The sequence below is a fragment of the Urtica dioica genome, chromosome 3 (assembly GCF_054948205.1).
Source record: "Urtica dioica subsp. dioica isolate 48M chromosome 3, U.dioica_male_clone48M_v1_H2, whole genome shotgun sequence".
In the NCBI taxonomy this organism is placed as follows: domain Eukaryota; kingdom Viridiplantae; phylum Streptophyta; class Magnoliopsida; order Rosales; family Urticaceae; genus Urtica; species Urtica dioica.
In genome coordinates, this window is record NC_142758.1 from 282838 (window position 1) to 308687 (window position 25850).

Sequence of the window (25850 nt, forward strand, 5' to 3'; positions counted from 1 at the left end):
TTCCTCTTTATTATTATTATTTTTTTCCTTTCTAATACGGATTTTTTTTTTTTTTTTTGTACATTAAAAAATTAGTTTTACTAGAAGGATTGATTACATAAATTCCGCTTGACTCTTACACAAGTCACAACTTGTCCCTTGATAATTATACTAACGGAAATGATTTTTGACACGATTTACGACTCACGACTTTTCCCATCCAAAGTGATAAACTGTTTAAAATTGGTCACTTGTCAAACGCTGACTGGATCGTTCAAAATCGTGAGTAGAGATAAATAGCAGTACTCTTTTACTAATCGTCTATCTTGAATTCGTGTTTTATTTCAAATTAAGTCATTTTTACTCGATTATGCTAATCTTTTTACCATGTGGTTCTCACGTGTACCCCATTCATAGGTCATTACTGTAATATTTGAATTCCCTTTCTTTTCTTATTATTTTTAATCCAAACATATCCTAATAATTTCGTAAAAATCTTAATCGAGGAGTCCTATTGGAAAACTCTAAAAACGAAAAATATCCCATTCGAAATTCATGAACCGATCTTTTCTGAATCCATGATCTGATCCGACGATGACGAAGAAGTCACAACCAGCGAGATTGACGAAATCTACGATGAAAAAATTTGAATTTTCATCGAAGACTTCACCCAAACATAATCGTAAAAAAGGAAAGAGACATTGAGTGTCAAAATATGGTAAGCATAATTTGTTGGTTGGTAATCAATATTTAATGTTCATCTTGTTTTCCGACTGGGGTACGTATGTGCCATTGTTCCATTTTATGTTTCAATAGCTAATGGTTTAATTTTTCAATATTTGATGTTTAATGGCTTTTTAAGTTTAAATTTGTAAGACTTGGGTATCGGGTAACTACGTTCAATTCACCACATAGGGATGAAATGGAGTTTATGTAAATGGAACCATCTCCTCTGTTAAGTAGACCAGTGTGACATAGTTAACTATGCAAATTCAGGTAGTAATAGTGGTTACAAACAAGCAAACTTTGAAGTAAGAAAAACAAACAGACTTGCCGTGCAAAATTGACTTTCCCGATAATAATTTATGTTTCGTTCAGTTCACAAAAAAACTCTAAAATTGAGTTCCCTAATAATTTATGAAGTGTTAAAAAAAGAAAAAGAAAAAAGAAAAGAGAGAGTGATTAGTTGATCTTCTTGTCCATGTTGGAGATAAGCCTCTTCATCTGAAACCTCCAGACCATGAAGTAGACAAGCCCAAACCCAACCAGCACGTAGAGCCACGCGCGCTCGTCCCTCGCTTCTTCCTCGCGGCCCCACCGAATCTCCTCGACCGCGAAAACCTCCCTCCCTGACCCGCCAGAGAGCCCCTCCCGCGCGTGCCCAAACAGCGCGTACACGCCACGCCCTTTCACCACGGCCAGTGACGTGGGAAACCTCTCCGCGTCCAGCTCAATCTCCGCCGCCACGGAGCCCTCGCCGAAGCTATCCTCCGATTTCACGACCCACGCCTTCCACGGCGACACCACCGCCAAAGCCCCGTCGCCGCGGACCACCACATCGTCGGCGATCGGAAGATCGCGGTCCAGCGGGACTCTCCGAGCGACTCCGTCGCTCTCGCTCACCTTGAAAAGCTTTCCGGTGTTGCTCTGGACCACCACAAAGTACCCCTTGCTGACGTAAGCGATCCCGTTGAGGCCGCAGAACGAGAACTCCGATCCCGGATCTAGAATCGGAGAGGAGTGAAACGCCGATGAGTTCGAAAACACCGCCGCGGTTCCATCGGGGCTCACTTTCCAGATCAGGTTGGCCACGGAGGAGGTGACGTACGCGTTCCCGGTTGAGTCGACGGCGACGGAGTTCGCGATCAGGCGGTCCTCGGAGAGGACGGAGAGGAAGATTCGCTCCTTCGATCGGAGGTCGTACGCGGCTAAGGCGGAGAGGCTTGGACCGTTGACCGCCGCCAGGAGGCGCTGACCGTCGACGGCGAGGCCGAGGAACGCGGAGTTCGGAGGGAGCTCGGGGTCGGAGATTAGGGCTTCGACGACGCCGGCGTCGGAGACGGAGACTATTTTGCGGTGGCGGGTTGAGCCCACGACGAAGTGTTGGGCGGTCGGGTCGTAGGCGAGGCCTTCCGGGTAGAGGTCCAACGATCGGAAGTTGATGACGTGGCGGCCTCGAGGATCGGGATCGGCACCGGCGGCGGAGGCCGCGATGAGGAAGAGTACGGCGATGAGGAGTGATTGGGGATTCATTGTTTACTTTATTGTGTGGTTTGAGAATTTGGGGATCGTTTGTTTGACTTTTGTAGGGTTTGGAATTGAAATTGGTTTCGTTGTTCGACTTCGACTTTACTTTGGACTCTCAAGACTTTGATTGGTGATGCAATTAAGCTCCTGAAAATATTTAGATTAATCATTAATTTATTAATATATATAATTGCTTTTTGTTACTTGTTCATTTACTTATTTTATACAATTTCTTATTTTATTTAACTTTTTTTTTTTTAAATCCTCTTATTTAACTACTTATTAGATATTTTCTTCCGATGGATATTATACTAGAAAACAAAAGTAGAAATTGCTTTTTTTTTCTTACCATATCATTAAAAATTATATAAATATATATTTAAATTTTTTATTACGAAAAATAATTTTAATTCTTGATTTTCTTTTTATCTTAACAATTTTTTAAAAATAGTTGTATACTGTTTTGGACACAATTTTAATTGGATTTATTGTTCATAATTTAATTCAGAAAGTAAATTTGTTTTCGTGTAAAAAAAAAAAAAGCTAATTTTGAAAGAAATTGAAATATCAACTATTTTTGAAATATTATACTTAAAAATGTTATCTTTGTAATTTTTCCGAAAAAGGTCTTGGTTCATTTTTGTTCCATCGGATCCCGAACTTTCCTCCGAGTCCTCCACCTCGAATGGGAACCTTGCCTCTTCAGACAAGAGCTCCTCCACATTCGCCTCCATGGGCCTTGTCTCCACCTAGCACGCCGACAGGTCTCGGACTCCCCAGAACCACTTCCCACGGCCATGGACCCAGCAACGCCGTCCGCCATAATCTCCGACTCTTCGGCATCAGCCCCCACGATTTTGGGCCCTTTGAGATCACCTGCCACGATCTTCGACTCTCCAAGATCACCTCCCACAAATCCAAGCTCACCAACACCATCCATTGCAACGCTTTGCCTCTCCGGACCCACACCCACGGATTTGGGCTCCTCCAAACAATTCTCCATGGCTTCGGGACCTTCAACGACCTCCTCCATGGAGTTTGGGATCTCATAGGTCTTTCTCACGTCATGAACACCCTCTGGGTCAAGAACCACGCCATGAGCACCTGCCACGCCGAGAGCTCGGACCCTCTCCATGGTCGTGACCCTCTCACCACCAAGCTCCTCCGCGGGACAAATCAAATCACAAGGGTTCAAATCAAGACCAAGCATGTTTCTCCCACTCTCAACACCCCTCTCACACAACTCAAAATCAAATGAGTGGGTTTCACCTTGAAGGTTAAGAGAAGAGAAGCTAGAATGTGTATTTGTAAGATGGAGTGGAATGTTTGCTAGAGAGGATTTGTGTGGAAAAAAAGAATAGCTATCTAACTCATCCAAGTCCCAAGAGCACCCTTTTCCACCATTAATATAGTCTATATTAATCATGAATGAAGAAGATGAAGATGCAAAGAAAAAAAAAAGACAAGAGATATAGAAATGGCCCACACCTTTCACTCTTCTCTTGGAAATGGGCATATGTGTAATGAAGTGAATTTCCCTCTTATGGTCATGCAAAACCCTATAGAAAGTTAGAGTTTTTGTCTTTAAAAAACAAGAGGGTTTTCTCTCTCACAAATTCAAAAAAAAAAGAAAAAAGAGGGATAAGGAAAAGCACAAGTCAAATCAAGGAAAAGATAATAAAATGGAATTTGCACAAAGCATAAAAAAAAAAAGCTTGTGTGTTTATATTATTTTAATAAATAGAAGGAATAAACAAATATTCAAGACCACAAGTCAACAAAAAGAAGTGGAAATTAACCAAGTGGTCGTGCCCGAGCTAGGTGCGCGGAACTCGAAAGTCTCGAGTGTCGCTCCTTTAGCTCAAGAACGATCTTCGTTCGTCCCGGAGATCTGAGAATAAAAATCAAAAGAAAATAAGCTAGAAGGGCACAAAGGTGGGGTAGGGGCCGTTATTCTATGAGTGAAGTGGGGGTCGTTATTCTTTTGAGAATATTTGAGATTTATGAGAGATTTAGAGTGAACACGTGCGGAAGGTCCTCTGCAGTGTTTCAAGTCTCTAAAAACGAGAAGAGGGAGTTTAGAATGGGTTGTGATTGTGTACATTTCCCTCTGGTTGAACGGTTTATTTATATAGAGGAGGAAGGCTTAAAAACCCACCTGGACGAGTGCATGGCGAGCGTGGCAGGCTTCTCTCAGCGCACCGCACGCGGCGCGCCAAGCCTTCCACGCCTCATATCAAGAGGCGCGCGCGGGAGGGATCTGTTAGGAATTCTTGCCCACGAGAAGATACTAATGTAAATTCTCATTGAAATTATTAATAAAATAAAGTTTGACATTTGTTATCTATTTGAATTGAAAGCGTTATTTCTTATTTAATGAGATTTATTAAACATTCATTATTCCATAGCCTCCGTATCTAATTGAGTAACGTGCTGGGCACCTGAGTTCGGGCGGTGTGCTAAAACATGATCGATGACTGATATACGCCTGGAAAACTATATCTAAAGTCATATATGTGGAACACATGGGTGAAGGCTGATCACTATGTGGGAGCATTCTACACTTGTGGTAAGTGTACGGGTGGTAAATGTACGACCCGGACAGGTCTTGGTGTAGATGTGTCGTTTAAGGACCGTTACGACACACTAACCGAGGCCACTATGATGGTCACAGTGAGACTTGATCTAAATCCTGAAGTGATCATGGACACTGGGTTATGTTACTGAGCTCTTTGACTCATTCGCTAAAAGGCTATTCATGCTAATCACAGCTTATGTCTTGTGAGTTTTCTTAGAGCATAATTCGAGTGAGAAATGATTTACAGATATGGAATCCAGCCTTCCTGAAAGAAGGTTAATGTTCTCTCACCTAAGGGTTGATTCCAGAACCGATAGATTGCGCGCACTTTCGAAGTAAGTAACGTTCGAAAGAATCTTTCGCTGGGGAAGCAACAATGCTTAGGGCTGATATGTATCAAGAGAAGTATAACGGAAAAATTGACTTCTCTTGACACGGGTTGAACCTGAAGGATCTTGGTCACGAACTGACTATATCAGTGGACACTCGTCACGATGAGTAAATATAATTCTAGTATAAAGGAGAGTTCAGTCTTGGCTTACAAGGTGGAGTATTTGACCAAGATTAAACGAATCGATGGAAAAAGAGAAAGAACTATTTCGTCTTTTTCATCGGATTTGTTAAGCTTTTATTACTAGGTCCATAGTCCCCGATTCGGCTCTGATAAAGGCGGATAAGAACTTTCGTATAATAATGTTTATCATTATTCATCTCACTTGCTGTAATTGTGATTGACAGCATTAATTCTGGAAAACGGGTATTCGCAGAATTAAATAAATATTTATGGTAGAATTGTTTATTTATTGTTTGATCAAGTAAATAAACAATTATTAATTATTTGTTTATTGTTTGACCAAGTAAATAAATGATTAATTGAGTTTTAAGCAATTGAGTCTTGCACACATGGAAAAATCGAATTAGGGTTTTGGCACTAGAAGTTGCGCAAATCCCCTTGGCCGTGTGCCTCCAAATCCGATTTTTTCAATATTGGTATTTACCAATATTTTCTCTTTAGTTGTTTAAATAAAGGAGAGGGAATAATATAAGATATTGTCCTATATTTTCTCTTTATTTAAAGGAAAATATTTAGGAGAATATATGAGAAGATATTTAAAGGGAAATAATATATTCTCATTTATTCTCTCACTAAATAAAATATCCTCTATTTAAATAGAGAATAATATCCCATAGATATTGATCTGATGGATGAGAGAAAAAGTATGATTCACTTGTTGAGATCCAATTGCCTAGATTTAATCCACTAGTGTGAACACAATAAAAAGAAATAAAATATTCTGGAAGATTTCATGAATATATCATTTTACTACTATAAATAGGGGTTCATGAGTAGGCAAAAATAAGCAATTATTTTGAGAGAAATTTCGTGCATCCTAGCCTCTCCTTGGCCGTGCATATGCCTCTCCCTCCCCTCGGAAATTCGTTTCCATTCTTAGTAAAATAAGAGAGAGATCTCGAAACACCTAGTTTCGTGATCTAGTGAGATAAAGACTGTGCCCACTCATCTTTCTTATTCGTCTCGGAGATTACGTTTCGGAAGACTAAGGTGTCATCACATCGAGTCCTTGAAGGAGAGTTCCTTATTTGATCGTGTGGAGGCTTGTACGTTCAAGACGAAAACGGATTGTGAAAGCTTTCAGTTCGTGAACCGAAAATCAATGTAAGTACTCGTTTACTCTTATTTCGGTTGCTTGACTTATATGCTCTCGCATAATTTTAATTAACGTAAATCTAGATCTTATCATATAATCATTGAATTAATTAGCTCATGATTAGCGTAATTAATTACTTTTCCGCATTTATATGGTTATATGGGGGAATCATCCCCGACAGGATCGGCTAGCGCCCATAGCGGGCTTCGCTCAATGCACCAGCGTGCTGCGTTTTTGTGTCTATGAGGCACGTTCGAGCATGGGATCGTCTTGGTCCTACGTTTTGTGGACTTTTCGATTATCCGGGCCCTTGTTGGACTTTCGAAATGGAATTCGTTGCAAGTTGTGACGAATTTAATATTTTCGATATTTCGAAAACGACCGCAAAGAGGAATAAGCGGATCGTAGTGGAAAGGAAGATGAATAGTCGTGAAAGCTTGAAGAAGAAGTTTATCGAGAAGAGAAAGAGATAGATCAAATAGTCGGAGTTTTTTTTTATTCACACACACGGTTTGAAGAAGAGAGAGACAATAATAAGATTACAATGGTAATTGTACAAAATATGTAGTCATGCTTTTAAATTAAATTATTAAGAAAGTCATACTTATTTGTGATAGTATCCCTAACATTCCTCCCTTGAACATTCTCCACTATTTTCGCGTTTATCATATTGGGCCGTTTGTCCACCATAATTTTATTTATCATATTGGGTTGTTTCTACTCTAGCCAGCCTAGTCGATTATTATTAGGGTAAACTAGCAACGTAGCCATTTTGAAACATGGTTTTTGGAATCTAGCCAACGTTTGGTAAATTTTGCAGTCTAGACATTTACTGAAATTTACAGATATAAAATACCTAATTTACCCTTTTTCTTATACTTACTTGATCAAAACACTAGCCCACGTTTGACCGGTTTGAATTGTATATAGCCAATTAATTTCATATTTTTTCGCAATTAATTGGATATTTAGCTAATTTAATAGGAGATTCGGTGATGTAATTAAAAGAGAAAATTTAATGCAATAAATGCACAAAACATTTACCATAATTAACAGAAATTAACAAATCAGCGGAGATTAACAAAAATTTACAAACATTTACACTGTATTTGCTTACACGGCTATAATTTCAGCAATTTAATTTCAGCTTTTTGAATTCATAATATGAGATTCGGTGATGTAATTAAACGGGAAAGGAAATATTTATTTGCTTGAATAAGTCAAATAAGATAATGAATACACGTAATTATGATAAAATCTCGTTCAAAATTAGAAAATAAATTTGGAAAATAAAAATACCGTATTAAATGCGTATTAAAGGAAATGAAAGAAATCGGCTATGCACATATGTAAATTTACCATAATTAACAGAAATTAACAAAGCAACGGAGATTAACAAAAATTTACGAACATTTACACTGTATTTGCTTACACGGCTATAATGTTCATTAAAGAAAAAAACGCTCAATAACTAACTTTGCCAAGTATAATTTTTTTTTAAAATTCGAAATATAAACCGAATATAACAAATTCGGCTACAAAACCAAGTTTCAAAACGTGGGCTAGTATTTTTTAAACCAAACCAAGGCTAATATAGTAAATACCATCTTACATAAATATGACACGTCATCAAATTTGGCTAGATTCGAAAATTAAACGAAACGTTGGCTAGATTACAATTGCAACGTTTGATGTGGCTTAGATCGACTAATTTTTCTTATTATTATTAGGATAAATTACACCGATGCCTCTTGAATTTGTTACGACTTAAAAACATGGTCATTACTTTTTTTTTTCTTAACAGCGGCAGCTTTAAACTTTCATTTTCTTAAATTAAGTCATCCCGTCTATTTTTTTCACGATTCTGTTAGTATTTTACTCACGTAAAAGTCACATGTATCGTAAAATCAGTTAAATTATTAAATATCCATCCCCCCCCCCCCCCTCTTTTTTTTTTTTTTTTTTTAAATAACACTTTACTCTTCTTCCTCGACTATGGCGTCAACAGCTCGGGCTTTCATATTGTCTCGTTTCGCCGATATATCTTCTCTCCGGTCACATTGGGCTCTCTAATCTCCATAACGACCGGCATTGCAGATTTCGTTCTCCGATTTTTAGCACAAGTAAAAATACAGATCCTGGACGATCGTCACCGTCCTCGTGGGTCGGAGCCCCGATAAGCTTCACAAAATCTCCAATGTATCTTTAGGGGAAGCTAGCATTACAGCGATGGACCTGAGCTTCTTCTTCGAAGATTCAGCGAACCTCACGGCGGTGTCGAGCTTCATCGCCGCCATCGGAAGCCTGGGATCCCTCTCTCTTCGATCGGCAAACCTCACATCGAACCTCTTGATTCCTCTGCTGCTATGAGCTCGCTCAACCTCTCATCGAACCTCCTCGATTTTCGAAGTCGATGAGAAAGAATTAGGTCTCAGTTTGAGGCTAAACTTAAAGGTTCTCAATCTCTCCTCCAACAAGATCTCTGGTCCGGGAATGATTCTATGGATTTCGTTGCGCAATACATGCTCGGAAATGACTTATTTGTCTCTCTCAAAGGCAACAAGATCGACAGCGACGCAAGTTGGGGAGAATTTGCATAACCTTAAAATTTCGTAGCTTGTCTGCAACTTTTAGCTCTCTAATGTTCGGCGAGACTAGTCTTCCATCATGCTGGCTTCTATTGTTACGAACTTCATTGTTTCGAAGACGTACATGAACATCAAGAACGACGGAAGCAAAGAGTGGATATTCAGAGGGATTAAGAATTGAAATCTGTGAATGTTAATCACCCCTTCACCGTAGACTTATTTTGTATATTAAAAACACACAATCATCTCTTCAATAATATCTTTCATCAATGTGGCCAAGTGGGAAATTCATTTGAATAGTATAGTACGTACTCTTTGCAATTGTACTTACAAATATGACCATCAATTTGGCTCACACAGACATGATTTCCACTCAAAGGTCTGTGAATGCAAAAAAAAAAAATCTACTTCTATTGTTGGAAAAAATAAGATTTTATTGTTGTTGCCAATAAGAAATAAAATATATGTGTGTATATTAAATGTGGGTTTCTTGGGTTTGTGAGAGGGGGAGAGATTTTTTTGTTTAAATAAATATTAAGAAAAACATTAAAAGTATTTAATAATTGTAAAATAAATATTTATGTTATTTTACCATTTTACTTTGTTTAAATAGTCGCATGCAAATCACATGGATAAAAATAGACGTAATATAGATAAATATAAACGGAATGACTAAATTCGTAAGAAAATGAAAGCTCAAAGTTAATGCTGTCAAGAAAAAAAGTAAGGACCACATTGCTAAGTAGTCAAAAGTTTAAGGGGCATCGGTGTAATTTATTATTATTATTATTATTATTATTATTATTATTATTATTATTATTATTATTATTATTATTATCTTTGGAATTAGGGGACTCGGCTACTTAACGATTCCATTAGCACCTACGGGCACTGGTTTATTTTATGAAAAGTATGTCCCAAAAAGGTACAACGATGGATTTGGCACCAAGTAAATGGGTCGAAATTTAATAAACAAAAATTATAAAAAAAAAAAAAAAAAAAATTGAGGAATCAATTGAGTTAATGATATGAAAATAATTGGGAGTAGAACTTTTATGTCTCACAAAAAAAATATGCTTTATTGAAGTGGGACGGTGAACTTTCTAGTTAACTTAAACCTCTTCCACTTTACTCAACATTCCAATTTACTTTTTGTTTTCTCCTTTTTCTCACATTACTTTAGCACCAAGCTTACCTTTGCTTGTAGCTAAAATTTTCATTGAGATCTACAATGATTTATTTGGACTACCATTCAATTTCGAAGACACGTACACAAATAAAGTCATTAAGTCACGACCTAGCTATGAAAAAAAAATGTTATGTCTAAGCAGTCGATCCTTGACTTTTTTTACGCTCAATTCTTAACTACTAGTATTGACTATTGACTATTGGTAGCAAAATTTACACACATAAGTATTTTTGATGCAATGTTAATTTTAGATTGGCATCCATGAAACGCGAGTAATACACGTAACATATCTTATATTCCAAACAGTCATGATTCTTTATCGAAGGGGAATAAAAATGTAATTTATATGCTTAAAACAACACACTGGCAAGACGATAAGAGCAAAAAGGGTGACATCAAGATTCCCTTGAAAGAAGGCTAAAAATGAGAGTTTATGACCGACTTGACTACATACGTGTGTGTCTAATATTGATTGCAATTTGGAATATCTAATGTCATCAAGCTTCGAGAGGAAAACAAAATTACGTCGGTTATTAACTTATTAGTTGTTAAATTATAATAGGTCGATCACCATTTATTTAATTATTCAGAAAAGGAATTATTACAAATACATTAAACTAACGTATACAATTAGACAAAATTACAATAGTCATGCTAAATAATAATGAGCTCAGACTAAAATCACTATATTAAACAGTAATGTAATAATTAGCTCAGACTAAAATCACTATATTGAAAAGTAGTGTAATATCTTAAGTTTGATTCATTTAATAAATATCTTATCTAGCCACATTATTTTTCATATATTGATTGTTAAGTATATCTTTAAACGTTTTGATGATACATAAATTTGGTTGGATCTATTACAAAACAATATGCGGAAATCAGTGAATACCAATTTCTAAAATTAGATTTTTTTTTTTTGCTATAACTAATTATAGGAGATACATAACTATTAAACAATTAAAATACCAAAATAAAACATTAAACTAGAATAATGACATAAACAGATAAATTAGCTGAGACTCCTTAAACGATCTCATTAAAAATATATATTTATCTCCGACGTAATGTTTGGAAAATACGAGCAAATCCTTCTCGGGATATAACGATATGCAAGAAGAACACTACAGTAACTATTCTATTATATATAACGAACAAAACTTATATTAAAGAACCACCCAATTACAACAAAGTAAAAAAGAACCAGTTTTTGGAGGGAGAGCTAAAGCAATCTTGCTTCAGTGCATATATGACAATGGTTCAAACACAATCATCATATAAGTCATAATTAAATGCTCATTTATAAACATTTTGTCACATACAACTCATTTTCGTGTACATTGTTCAATACTCGGCTACAAACAATGAAATCATGCAAAAACCAAGTTTGAGAGCCCAAACCCTTGTTCAAGGTAAGTGCATATATATGCTATAAAATTTACATACGCTTTTGAATATATTTTGTTTTCACGACGCATTTATTTCTTTCATAATATTGTATTCGAACACACTTTAATAATCAATTTCTTATTTATCTTACCTTTCATTTTAGAAAATAAATAACTTATATTACACCTTTAGAAAGATGAATAATAATCAACTTTCCTCACTCCAATAATTACAAAAAATCAGATAGCTAGTGAAAATAACTCCATTTTTATTTTCCTGCTTTCGAACAAAAGTTGTATGAATAATTCGAAATATAAGATTGGCTATCGTGCATTAACTCAAGTCCATCTTTCTCTTTAGTGAAGCAAAATTAGGCTGGATTTTCGTCCATTGATGGGCTGTCTAATTCTAATAGCGTAGTGCGTTTACGAAAATAAAAAAAAAAAAAATCATCTTTTGCTTGCCAATTCATATGGCAATAGACATTATGCCTCCTTTGGAACGTTGATAATTAATTATTGATCAATTATTTGAATAAAAAGCGTAGAGCATCCACATCACATTGCACAAATATATAATAAATCGTCACAGAAAAAATAAGTAAAGTTTCCCATTTAATTATTATTGAAGAAGGACCATGCAAAATGCAATATTAAAGATCCATATCCCAAATGGTACATAGTACATACAACGAGTAATACTAAATTACACAAATAAATACTCATTTGCAAATACGGTGGGGCCCAGAATTTGAACCACCCACATGCAATGTGATTCCTATCTTGAAAAAGAGCTGAAATCACTAATAGAATTATTAAGGAAAAGCCTACAACTACACGTCTCTCTCTCTCTCATCTTTCTATTTCACTCCCTTTCATTGATTTTGCATATATCTATTTTTTCTTCTTCTTACGATTTACAAATAAATTACATTTAATAATTAAATAAAAACTATACTGAATAAATTTTGGAATTTTGACGCGTATCTATTTTACAAATATAGTTCATGATTCATGAATCGAATACCTTAGGGGTAATAATATCTTAATCCCCACACACACCAAAATATAAGGGAAAAAAAGAAGAAAAACTAAGTTAGAAACTAATACTGGCTAAGTCTAAAATTTATAAATCACTAATTTTATTTAAAGTCGTTGACAAACTCAACCTACTATGTTGACAAAGAAAATAGGAAACAGATGAATAAGTAAATTCAATAAAAATGTTTGGATATGAGTAAATAAACAATAAAATTAGTTCTCCATGAATAAAAATTATGATGAGGTATTTTTGAAATACAAAATAGTTTGTTTTTTAAAAAAATAAAACCATTTGAATAGTGAAGCCCAGTTTAGTCTTTTAACGATTCCCATGCACCCAAGTAACGTAACAAAACCGCACTCTCCCATATAAAAATAAATATTCACACAACTAAGCCTAAGGTCTCTAGTCTCTCTCTCTCTCTCTCTCTAAATTCAAAGTCACGAAATTAGGCACACAACGCAAACTCTGAAAGTGAACCACACATGATCGCCAAAATGAAACGCTCTAAATCCAATACCACAGCAAAGTTGATCCTCATCAACCTCTTCATATTGCTCTCAACCCTAATTCCGGTCAACGCCTCAGAGTCAACCATTAGGAAGCTCAGTGAGAAGTGCACGCCGTGCGGTGATCAAGACCCTCCGCCTCCGCCGCCGCCATCTCCACCGCCGCCAGCACCGTGCCCTCCGCCGCCGGCGCCGAAGAAGCCGCCGCCATCTCCGCCGGCGAATGGACAATATTGCCCTCCGCCGCCACCGGCCTCGTTCTTGTACATAACTGGGCCGCCGGGTCAACAGTTGTACCCCGTCGACTTTAATTACAATAGTGCCCCCAAGAGAGGTCATTATTATTGTTTTCCAATCTTGGTTACCGGAATATTTTTTGGACTCCTAGCTTTTTGATCAAGTTTTATGTGGGGGAAAAAGTTATCATAAAGTGGTATCCATATGAATATTTTGTACCCACAAATGTGGAATTACTTTTTATTTTCTAGCCTTCTGATTAGTTATTTTCTTCTGTTTCGGCGCTTGTTAATGATAAATCTCGTCGGAAATTGTACTGCACATTTTATTTTTCTTTATTGCCCGATCGTTTGACAATAAAATAGAAGAAGTTGATCGCAATACCTTGTCATATTGTTATTTAATTACTGTTATTTAAGCTGAAATTAATTATTCTATGGTTATGTATATTTGTGAGGTTCAAAATATGAAAGGCACGATTTGTATAATGTGTAATATAGAATAACACATGATGATGATAATCTTCCAACAAGCATTAATTTTGGTGTCCACTAACGTCTTAATTAAGGACTTTTTTGGGCGCCACCAACAGCTTATAGTCATAGTGACCTGAAAAAGATATGACCTTCTTTGTACGCGTTTCACTTTTTTAAATCTTAATTAATTGAAAATGGATTTTTGGGTTTGGCTTAACAACCACTATTATTTCCGATAGCCAATGTAATGGGGAGAAATGCTTTGGTTGCAAATAATTTAAGCCTCAAAAGCTCAAATATTTAAGCTTTAATCTTCTAATTTTAATTTTAAATGGTTATTTGAAATTCGCAGCTAATATAAACGGATATAAGTCAATACAAATTTGCAGAATTATTTGCATACTAGCTAACGGGGTATTATAGTGATGCATATGCCGGGATAAGTCACATCTCTCATTTAATACTTAATATTATATATATATATATATATATATATATATATATATATATATATATATATATAAGTTCACATGGCCAGTTAGTTATCTATCAGGCTACATCATTATTAAATATATTCTAAATTACGTTACTATTTTTTCCTTAAAATTTTGAAATGAGTTAAATAATCTGACAATATGAAACATCTGAAGAACAGTTATTAACAAAAGAAAATAAGGTTTTTTATTTTATTTTTTTTTTATATTTTTTTTTTATATACGATGATATCTGTGAACGTATCTAGTAATGTTGTTGGGATAATCTGTTGAAGCAAAAGATTATATAGATGCATGTACACAATGATAATGTACAAATTTTCAGGTATATACGCACAATTCGGGGTCCATGCAACATACTGGAGACACTTATAGATTCCAGTTAGATGTGACATATTATCAATTTTAGCCTTAATGTGATTAAGAATAAGAGGAAAAATAATAGATCAGGGATGCAGATCGGAGAATAATGAGAAATCTCATCAACCGGAAAAGAAATCAGAGTTGCATTGTTATATACAAAATTCTCAGCATGTTGGTTTATAATTTCTTGGGTACCCTCTCCCAAATAATTAATTTTTGGGGATGAGTTCTACTAAAAAAAAATATAAGACACTCCAAATTAAATCATCGTGTCATGATGAACACATTTAAGAAATGTTTAAAAAAAAAAAATAACGACAGTCCCACCTTTAATTTTTAGTCTCTTTTTTTTTTTTTTTTTTTTTGAAGGTGATGCACATGCACCGTTAATTTTTAGTCAACATACATTGTAGGCTTTAGTTAATCACACGCATATCATTATCACTAACATTTTCTCTATAATACTTAAAAAAAAAAACTTTTTTCATCTCTTGTATACTCCAAGTTAGAGTCTCAAACTCAATATGCATGGTTTATATAGAATAAATTTATAAAACAAAAATAATAAAAATATCTCATAATGGTTGACCGTCTACTTAGCATGGAAATATTAACCCAGATGTCCATTGATAATAGACCCATACATATAACCCTTTTTCAATTGGTGTGTCTTCAAAAGATCTTATCATGTAATCTTCGTATGATTTAAATAACTACAGCTAAGAAAAGAACCTTAACATAAAACAAAAACGACCGAACTACTTGCTTTAGTTTATCCCTAAAAAAAATTACAAAACTTGAAAAACTATTTATATGATATTAGGTTGAATGACGGCCAATGGCCAGCCTAACTTTTCCACAGGACCCCCACAAGCTTATATTATATCACATATATATATTTCGATAAAAAAAAAAAAAAAAAAAATCACACACACATATATATATATATATATATATATATATATATATTACACATCATTGTGATGTGAAAAAGGGTAAATATGTTGGGGACCACTTTAAGTTTTGGTGAAACCGAAGATGATCATCATCAAACTTACTGACATGTGACATCTTATCAGAATGGAATTAGCTCTGAAATCACGATCAGGTTTACTTAAAAAAAGAAAAAAAAAAGAAAAAAAAAGAAAAAAGAAACCACGATTAGGTGATTGGTAGATTTTGAACGTTTAGTTCAGAAATTTTATTCGGTAATTAGATGTCGCAAAGTGAACGATGCATGCGATAATTTGTTCCGATGAATAAAATAGAGAAATATAAAATAATGTGTAAAAGTAAATTACTCAAAAATGATAATTCAGTTCGGTTCAACGTCACTTACTCTGAGAGACAGTGTGTCTAATGAAAAAGAAATTCATTATATGAAAAATAATAAATATTATAACAAAATGGACTTATATGAACGATCTCCGCTTCAAGACCATTTTTCTATTACTATACGTGAATTTCAATTCAGGCTCCCCATGAATCAGAGATCTCCTCACTTCCACTCTCAAACACTCTCTCAAGTGTTTGGTAATCTTCAATGTCAACGCTCGTGAATACTCAATCATGAAATCACAACTCAAACAAATCTAACACTCAATGGAATAAGAGTAGCGTTTTGAGAATCACACCACACCACACAGTTAGCTTCTCAGTCCGCCGATTGTGCATGTCTAAGAACTCTAAAAGTGCGAATGAATGCGTCAAGAAGGGCATAACCTCTTTATTTTATAGTAGTCAACATCTCTGGAAGTCGAATTACGGTTTCCTTACCCATTCACGCGGAGAAAATATAAGAAGAAGATTTTCCGCGAAACATTTTGGCGAAATAAGAAAATTTGTCAAAAATATTGATCTGCACATAATGGTCAAGAGGTCTCAACATATTCTGCAGCATCTTACATGGCATCTTGCCAAATAAATTTGTACTAAAAAATAAGCCAACAATACACGTAACAACAAGTTCAATATGTATATAGGCAATATTGTCTATAACGCATACTATGTATTTTGTATGTTTGTTTTTTCTAATCATTTGTATACATATTTATCTGAAGTTCAGTTTGGTTACAAGGATATTAGAAACCATAGTCACACGTGTAGTTAGATGTTTGTTATGTCCATGTATATTAATGTTATTTGTCTTGTTAAATAAAGTGTTACAACTTCTATTTTAATGAGATGTCTCACCATTATCCAATCTCCTTTTTCTGATTTATCATTCCTTTTCGTTATTCTCAATCATATTTTGGTCAGAGCAATCTTTCGCACTCATACTTCATTTTAATCTTCATCAACCGGATCAATCTTACATCACCACATAACTTATATGTCTTCTCCTATCATGGAAAATACAAAGTCTCTCCGTCTCTCGAAGATCACTTATCAACGATTCTACTAGTCAAGTATTTTCTTCACCACTTTGAAAGTGTTAGTATAGTCCTTGTTTCACAGATGATGAATGGTGATAACTAGAACTTGTGCAATCATTCGATGCCCTTTATCTTATAAGTACAAGCTAGGTTTTGTTGATGGTTCCATTCCAAGATCTGTTGATTCTGATCACATGCTTTTGAGTTTTGGATCCGCAATAACAACATTGTGATTCCTGGATCCTTAATTTTGTGACTAACCAAATCTCATCGTGTATACCTTTTGGTTAGTTTACTGTCTGCATTTGGAATGATTTAAGAGTACGATTTCAACAAACAATGCCCCAAGGATCTTTCATTTGCGCAAAGAATCGACCAATCTCATGCGCATGAAGTATAAAACGTCTTAAAAATATATAAGCATTTGAAATCATTTTCAAATTGACTTAAAATAGTCTATATGCACAATGTTAAATCACTACTGTCACGACTTTAAAAGTTTGTTAGAGTCATTGTCTATGCTCCGATTTTTAGCTTTGATTCTTGATCTTTATACTTTAAGCTCCGGTCTTGATTCTTCAAGCTTTCTGAATATGGATCTCCTTTTTGTTTCTAAAATTTTGACAACGACGATAGGATGCTTCGTCGTTCGGATCTCCAAAGATGACACCGTAATCTTCAGAGCCATAATCTCCGAAATAATAAGAATAAAGTGTAGGTACACTCGCTATCTCATTGAGATTAACAAATTAGGATTTCGGGTTGCGGTCGTGTTTTTGAATTTGGAATCACGAGTTCCAAAGGGAGATGGAGAGAGTGAAAGTTTGTTCCCCACAGAGAGAGAGGGGGCAAATTTTTGCTCTAGATGGAGTGTATTTTGGTGCTCTCTCTTACTCCTATTTATGGTGGTAGGAAAAATATTTTTTGAAAAAAATAATGTCTCTCGTAATATCTTTTATTCATTCCTTTTATATAGTTAATTATGATTCATTGGATCTTAACTATAATTCCTATTTTCTCTATCAACCATCAGATCAATATCATTGATTTAATGGTTCATTATTCTTCTCCACAATATAAGGAAACTAATGTGAGAGATTTAAAGGAAAATATTTATTTTTCTTATTTAATGATGAGAGAATATTTCAACCCTTAGTATTTTCTCTCATCTTTATAACTAGCAATTAATTAAAGAGAGAATATTGGAAAATAAATCTTTATTGTAGGCGCCCACAATACAATATTGGGCCTAGGTATTTCGAATTTTACAAAGTACAAGAAGCCTAACTTAAATTCAATTTAATTAATAAATTACTTGATCCAACAATAATTAATTAATTCCACCATAAATAATTAATTCCCCAAAAATAATTTTCCGAATGAATGTTGCGAGTCAATTTACTGTTGAATTTTACGAACATGAAGGTAAATTGTGTATTTTTTTTTTCAAAATTTACTGTTCTCTATGTATAAAAATACTTCTCTGTGTACGTGTGTGTCAGTACACATTATTAGAAAATAGTCTGTAACTTATTGGTGTCTAGGACATGTTTATCATACTGGAGAACAAAGAACTTATAGTGCAGCTTCATCGACAAGCAGCAAAGATGGTTTGTAATTGGAAGAACGATTGGAGGAATAAGTAGCTTGAACAAGTTCAAGAGTATGGTGAAGAGAAAGTCAGAGAACACAAACCCGACCAATGTCGCAGTAAGGAACAATGAGAGGGCCTGTTGAAATGGGTGGAGAGTCCAATAACTCAAGTAATTACATTTTTTTTCTTTTATGTTTAACACATATATAATAAGATTTTGTCTAACACTCTGATTATGTATATATGAATGCAAGGTCAAAAATTTATTCCAGAAATCGGTCTTGTGTGGCCGTTCAAAGTGGTCATAGTCAATTGCGCAATATCGATATAACATGGTAATTATAGGAGTTTATATCGATGTCTAGAGATTGTATGGAAATCTTATTTTGACCCTTTTTGCTAAATATGCATATTGTTGTGCTCTTTGATTTTGAACACATGTTACAGCGTAATATGGAGACAGATGAATGAGCAAGTCCAATCGACGCGTGGAGAAATTTACATTTTAAAGAATCGGAGTGGACTTCGATTGCCGCCCACACTGCTTATGTAAGTTCCTAGATACCGTTTTATTATGCATTATTTAGGAAGTGAATCAATCAAAGATTAGATCCTATAATAAGTAATGTTCTAGAGTATGATGAGATCAAGGAAAAAATAAAGACGTATATTCAGGTCCCTGTTGTTAGGTGTTATTTATCAGCAAAAAAAAATTATTTCAAAGTTTTTTATAAAAAGGTGTGAAGTTCTTAATAAGACCCAGTCAATTAATTTGTGCGGGACTCTTTCAAAGCAAAAGGCAAACAGGAAAAAAAATCAAAGAGTAATGTAGCTGGAGTGAAGAATATATGCCTAATTCACTTAATTTCATGATGGATAAGTATTGATATATAATACATGTTTCACAATGTATTACACAGCCTAGAAGATATGGTGAAGTTTCCACGCATTTAATGTATTCTAAGAAAAATTGTTTGTATATTCCTATGATCATAAATTTAGTGGTTGAGAATGTTGAGCAGGGCTTTAATCAAACGTTGATATACGCTTTTAACTCCTCCTTAAAGATGATAACTACAGTTTGGCTTTTAAAGTGCATTCATGATATTTTATTTAGTAACTTTTAAGGGAAAATAATTAAAGTGTTGAATTTACCTTAGGAACACATGGACAAGGTCCGACAACAACGCGATTCTGATCCGAACGATCACACTACATATGAGGAGATCATGAGCCAAATATTGCAATCTGGCTGCTCGTACACCAAGACATTAGGAGACAATGACTGGGAAGACGATAATAATTAGGGTTAGTTTTGAATGTGATTAGCTTTTTTTTAGTTCTATAATCTACGAATTTTTTGTTTCATCACGCTTAACAAACACCATTGACTATGTAGGAGATCTTTAGGTTTCAAGAAATATTTTGGTTAATTGTTCATATTTTTAAGTGTGAATGATCATGAATATCAATTATTTTTCATATTCGATGTATTAATTTTTTTTTACAATGTTTCTCAAGTTATCATTTATATTATCAAGATGTGTAGTTAAAACTCGATATTATTAATATATATATATATATATATATATATATATATTCCAATAGCGACTACAATTGTAGTCACTGTAGGAAAACTGTTGTAGTCGCTGATTCTTAACAGCGACTACTTCAATATGAAATAGCAACATATGTAGTTGTACCTAGAATTTTTTGTAGTGAGACTCTTTTAAATCGAATTTTCCACGCGGTCCAATCTTTCATTTTTTCATTTGGAATAAGAGTGTTTGAGCCGAAATCGAAACATAGATTGTCATAACTAATTCCTATAACAATTTTGCAGAAAAAAAATAATGGTCCATTACATCCAATCCCTTCAATAATGCATTTCTCCATTTCTTTATTTATGTTCAATTTCAAACTGTCGTGTGCAAGCATGATTACTTTCAACACCCTTCTTCAATATTCAATGTGTCTAATCTACACTTATAATAACTACCTTAATAAAATGGAAAAAATATTTCCAATATCGTACCATCAAATTTAATTTTAGCATTGACTTGTACACATGTTGATCTTTCTATTCTAAAACGTATGGTCTACAAAGTGATCGCCAATCTTATCTTTTATTATCTCATAAACCAGATATTAACCAAAGGCTGCTAAAACGTTCTTTACATTCTCAATCCTTTCCATCATATGTGTCTTAATTTAATAAGTTGGGAAGGATTGCTTGATTTTTATCTCTTATTTTGTCAATGTTTTTTTTTTTTTTTTTTTTTTTTTAGGAAAATATCAACAGTATCTCCTCTAAAAATATGTTATATCGCGTATTTCGATTAAACAAATTGAATACTATTGATATTTTCCCATATTTTTTTTTATAGAAAATTAGATGTACAACTAATGTGATCTTATTTTCATAAAGTAAAACATTTAGCTCATAATACTTTATAAAAAAAAGTTAATTCTAGAAAAATTATGTCAATAAACAAATGATTATCTTGAATTAAAATTATAGCTAAATATTTATATATTATCAAAGTAGCTTAATTTTTCGCTAACATTTCACTTAATAGTTAATATTACGCATGTTAGTTTAGTTTTAATCATTAAATAACTTAACTAAAATGTTAGCATTAAATTTAAATCGACTATATTTCTAATTCTCCCTTATTGCAATTGGTTGACTCAAAAAAATAATGAGAGTAATAAACATATTAAAAAAAATGATATTAGCTAGAATATAAAACCGTATGAGTGAAAATTATATACCTATAAAAAAAATGGTATTAAATTTTCAAATAGTTCACAATGAGGTAGAAAAAGAATGTGTTCATAAAATTACGAACCACATATAAAAGAAAGATATATTGAATTTATATTGGGCTCTTGGCTCTATATTCCAACTTTCATTCAACTAATTTATGCAATATATTTATTTATAGTAAAGTAATAGTAGAGATGAGAAAGAATCATTTGGACCACACTCGCAAAAGTCACAAGAAGTCTCTCATTCTTTTTCATTCCCATTCTCTCAAAAAAAAAAAAAAAAAAAACCAAACAACCAACGCCATGGCCAGAGCTTGGAGCAAAGCACTTCTCCTCATAGCCGCCGTGATAATGAAGTTGCCAACGCCAACGGTGTCCGACGTGGCATGCGAATACCCGTGTCCAACAACGCCGGTCGGAGGAGGAATCCTGTACCCGCCGCCCTATCCTTACGCATCAATGCCTCCGCCGGATCCAATACTGCCTTACTTCCCATTCTACTACAAAGAGCCTCTTCACCCACAACCACAACCCCAACAACAGACTCCTACGACGTCGTTTCAGGATTCATCCCAGTCACCGAGGTCCCACTCCCACCACTACACCGTCTATATCATTATCTCTTTTCTCTTCACTCATTTGCTCCGAATTTGACATACACACACACGTACACGTGTGGTGTTGTATTAATTTCTATCTATCTTTCAAGTTTTTTTTTTCAATGTGCACGCAAGTATTGCTTCTCATATACACTTACATATTGAATTTCATCTTCTTGTTGTCTTCGCATAACAACAATAATGAAAACTTATATAATATAGTCGTCTGGAGTTGCTTAATTAACAGAATAAATTACATAAAATTATGTTCAATTTTTTTTATTTTGTCATTTAAATATTAATCCATGTATATAAGCTATTTATCAAAAAAAAATTATTAACACCTAATATTAAATGTATCAACAAAATTGACAATAATTTAACTATGACTCTTTTATAATACTATAGTTTTCCCTATTTTTTTCCAGTGGGTAGTAAGTTAGGTGAAAGCTAGTGTTGGGTGTTGAAGTAGTGGTTGCAACCGAGCCATCATGATTCCATGAATTCTTTCTTTTTTCCTAACCCTTTTTTCATTTTGTTTCTTGTAAATAAACAAGTTGAAGAAGAAGAAAAAAAACAGTAGTATTGTCTGTTGCTAGTATGTAGGGTGGGAGATTCCAAATTAATTTCGGTGTGTGAGTGTGACACACCGAAACTAATGAGTTACATACAAACATGGCAATTGGCATATATATATATATAACATGAAAAATCAAGGTCCCATATTTTGTCACTTAATAATAATACATGCTTTTATTGGTGGAAGAACGTCATCTTTTGTGGCTATGTACAACGAATTAGTTATATTATATTCGGAACAGTCCAGGTTTTTCTATATTTGCGAAAAATTCATACAAAACAGAATAAATAATTATAACAAGCGTGATACGGACCTTAAAACAAGCGTGATACGGTCCCAATTCTTTGAAATAAATTATTAAAATAATTTACTTAAAAAAACGCTTTATTTAAAATATATAATTTTTTTTATAACAGTAACCCGTTTTTTAAATGGAATTATAGTTTTAGTATGTTACAAAACACAATTTAAACCTAAGCTATAGTCTTTTAACTAAGAATACATACCTTTTAATCAAAATTGTCCATTGGAGTTATCATTCTAATTGGGCCTCCATGAAATGTGATAATAAGTCATCCTCTGTTTTTTATTTATTTATCTATAATAAGTCACTAATAAATCATACAAATAGATAATACACTGACATTCATTTTCCTAAAATGTTCGTTTCACGTTAAATGAACTTCGATATTATTACGACTGACTAAATTTTATAAACTTAATTAAATCCATCAACAGCGATGTATTCGTGTGTACGGTTAAAACATTTGCAGAGTAATAAATAGCTCAAGTTTATTAATAAGAAAATAGTAATGAAACATAACGACCCGTAGAAGAAGTAGGAAGAGAAAATTCAGCTATCAAAACCCAAAATTTGGACCGTATAAGGGAAAATCCTAAAATGAATTAAGAAATAAAAAGAGCTACTATTTTAAATTTTAGACGCGACCTACACTCCTGGATGCACTTTTAAGAAACGAAGAGCTTCTTGTGATCTCTCGAAGTGGTTTGTCTGTGAATCTGATCAAATTGTAGGCCCCACCGCCCAGTATTGTACCAGCTATTGGGCCTGCCACGTAGATCCAAAGCCCATCGTACTTTCTCATCACAATCGCCGGCCCAATACTCCTCGCTGGGTTCATTGAAGCCCCGGTCACAGGCCTGTAAAAAAATTCCTTTTAATATTTGGAATCAATTCAAATTATAAAAAAAAATAAAAAATAAAAAAATTGATTTTGTGATGTATCAATTGCTTTTAGTTACCCTGCAACGAAGACATTGAGGAGAATTGTCATTCCGACGGCTATCCCCGCCAATTCTCCGATCTGAAATTCGAGAAAATTGAACGATAATCAAGAATTAAAAATAGGGAAGATAGAAAAAGAGAAACCAATTTTGTATGCTTTGTAAATAAGGAGAAATGACGAACCGCTCTATTATCCGTGGCGACCCCGGAAATGACGAACATCAAAAGAAAAGAAATGATGATCTCGATGACTAGGCTTTGCACGTCGGACCCCACCGGAAGAGTCCCAAAGTACGAGTCCTCCGTTACATGGAACAAAAAGCATAAGGTCTCGCTCGCTAGAATCGCTGCTAATACTTGAGCTATCAAGTACAACGGTACCTGAAAAAAAATCATGAATAATTATAAAAATATTATGAATGATTGACAAGAGGGGCCATCTAAGCTGGTAAACATAATACGACACTTGTTCTTCCGAGTCAGCTACTGAGTCAGCTTTTATTTCTTTCTCTTCTCCTTGTTTTCTCGGTTAGTTAGTTGTGCTAATCAGTGTTAAATACGATTGTATTATTTTTTTTTCAATTCATTCAATACAATTCTTTTCATTCTCTCAATTGAGAATCTTCTCTCTTCTGTTTCTCGAAAGTGTTAAAAACGATTGTACGTGCCTGTTTGAGGGGGAATTGACGGAAGATGGCGAAAGTGATGGTGACGGCAGGGTTGAAATGTGCGCCGGAGATGTGACCAACGGAATAAACCATGACCATCACAATCAAACCCCAAACGACACAAATACCCGGAAATGTAACGGATCCGTAGATCTTGTTCACCGCTACCGCCCCACAACCCGCAAATATCACAAAGTAGGTTCCTATAATCTCCGCAATCACCTACATCATTATCATCACAACTATTTCATTAAATAATTATCTTAGTGACATGCAAAAAATGAATAACCATTAATAGAAAATGATAATAACACTAACCTTTTGGATGACTTGTACCACCTCCGGGTTTGACCATACTTTGGGGCTTCTAGCGCTTGTTGGGCTATCGCCACGAGCTTCTTCAATCTTTGATAGACTTCGAGACATTTTTTTTTTCTTTGTTACCAAACTAGATTCTCTCTCACACACACACACACAAATATACGTACGAACCTTATCTCTCTCAAGCAAAAAGAATATATTAGGGCGAGACTAAATTTGGTAAATAAACAACATTCTCTTGTATTTTGTGATCATTAACGGTGTAACTATTTTGGTGGGAAGCTTATGGAACTTGTACACGTGCATTTCTTGGAAACAAAATGAACCGTGTATTATGGGACTAATCCGAAACAATGGATTTTGTTTTATTTTATTTCCGTACTGCAAGCTCTATTTTTTTTTTTTTTTTTTCTAACTGTTTTTAAAGTCCTTCATATTTTCTTTCCTCGAAAAAATGTCATTTATACAATTTATACTACCGTAAAACACGTTTTTTTAATGCTCAATTTGCGAAATCAAATTTAGTTTTTATTTTCACATACAAGTAGAATATAACTGCATACACTGAAAAAAAAAAAAAAACTACAGCAACATCATTGTTTTTTTTTTCTTCCGCTAAACTATAAACTTTTAAATTATAACCCCGTCTTTATCCTCCTTGATTTCTTAGAGAATAAATAATGAAAAACGGTTGTCTCAATATTGTGGTTTGCATTCTCCAAAATGTTAAACTCCCCAACTATAAGCAAGGTTCATGATTACCATATTCTGGATGAGATTATTCATAAACAATAAGCTAATCTATGTTGCGCGAGAAACAAGTCTTTCAAGAAGTTTTATAATTGCTTTCGAATGGTGCCATTAAAAAAAAAAAAAAAAAAAAACACAAACAAACAAACTTATTTGTTAGTTGTAAATATTGTGCCAAAAAA

At 34.3% G+C, this 25850-nt stretch overlaps 3 protein-coding genes across 3 annotated transcripts; 1 reads left to right on the plus strand and 2 right to left on the minus strand.

Moving 5' to 3' along the window:
* Positions 1-1035: 1035 nt before the first annotated feature.
* Positions 1036-2427, minus strand: LOC149401848 (NHL domain-containing protein). Its single transcript, XM_089610147.1, has one exon. It carries the CDS (start codon positions 2230-2232, stop codon positions 1162-1164), a length of 1071 nt encoding a protein of 356 aa, XP_089466273.1. The 5' UTR covers positions 2233-2427; the 3' UTR covers positions 1036-1161.
* Positions 2428-13066: 10639 nt separating this feature from the next.
* LOC149401849 (hydroxyproline-rich glycoprotein family protein) lies at positions 13067-13811 on the plus strand. The gene has a single exon (XM_089608809.1). It carries the CDS (start codon positions 13170-13172, stop codon positions 13587-13589), a length of 420 nt encoding a protein of 139 aa, XP_089464935.1. The 5' UTR covers positions 13067-13169; the 3' UTR covers positions 13590-13811.
* A 9810-nt stretch (positions 13812-23621) lies between these two features.
* Positions 23622-25023, minus strand: LOC149401850 (putative aquaporin NIP-type). Its single transcript, XM_089609307.1, has 5 exons — positions 24916-25023; positions 24598-24819; positions 24113-24310; positions 23947-24008; positions 23622-23844 (listed from the first exon to the last, which is right to left on the minus strand). The coding sequence occupies exons 1-5, from the start codon at positions 25021-25023 to the stop codon at positions 23622-23624; spliced, it is 813 nt and encodes a 270-aa protein (XP_089465433.1).
* Positions 25024-25850: the final 827 nt, after the last annotated feature.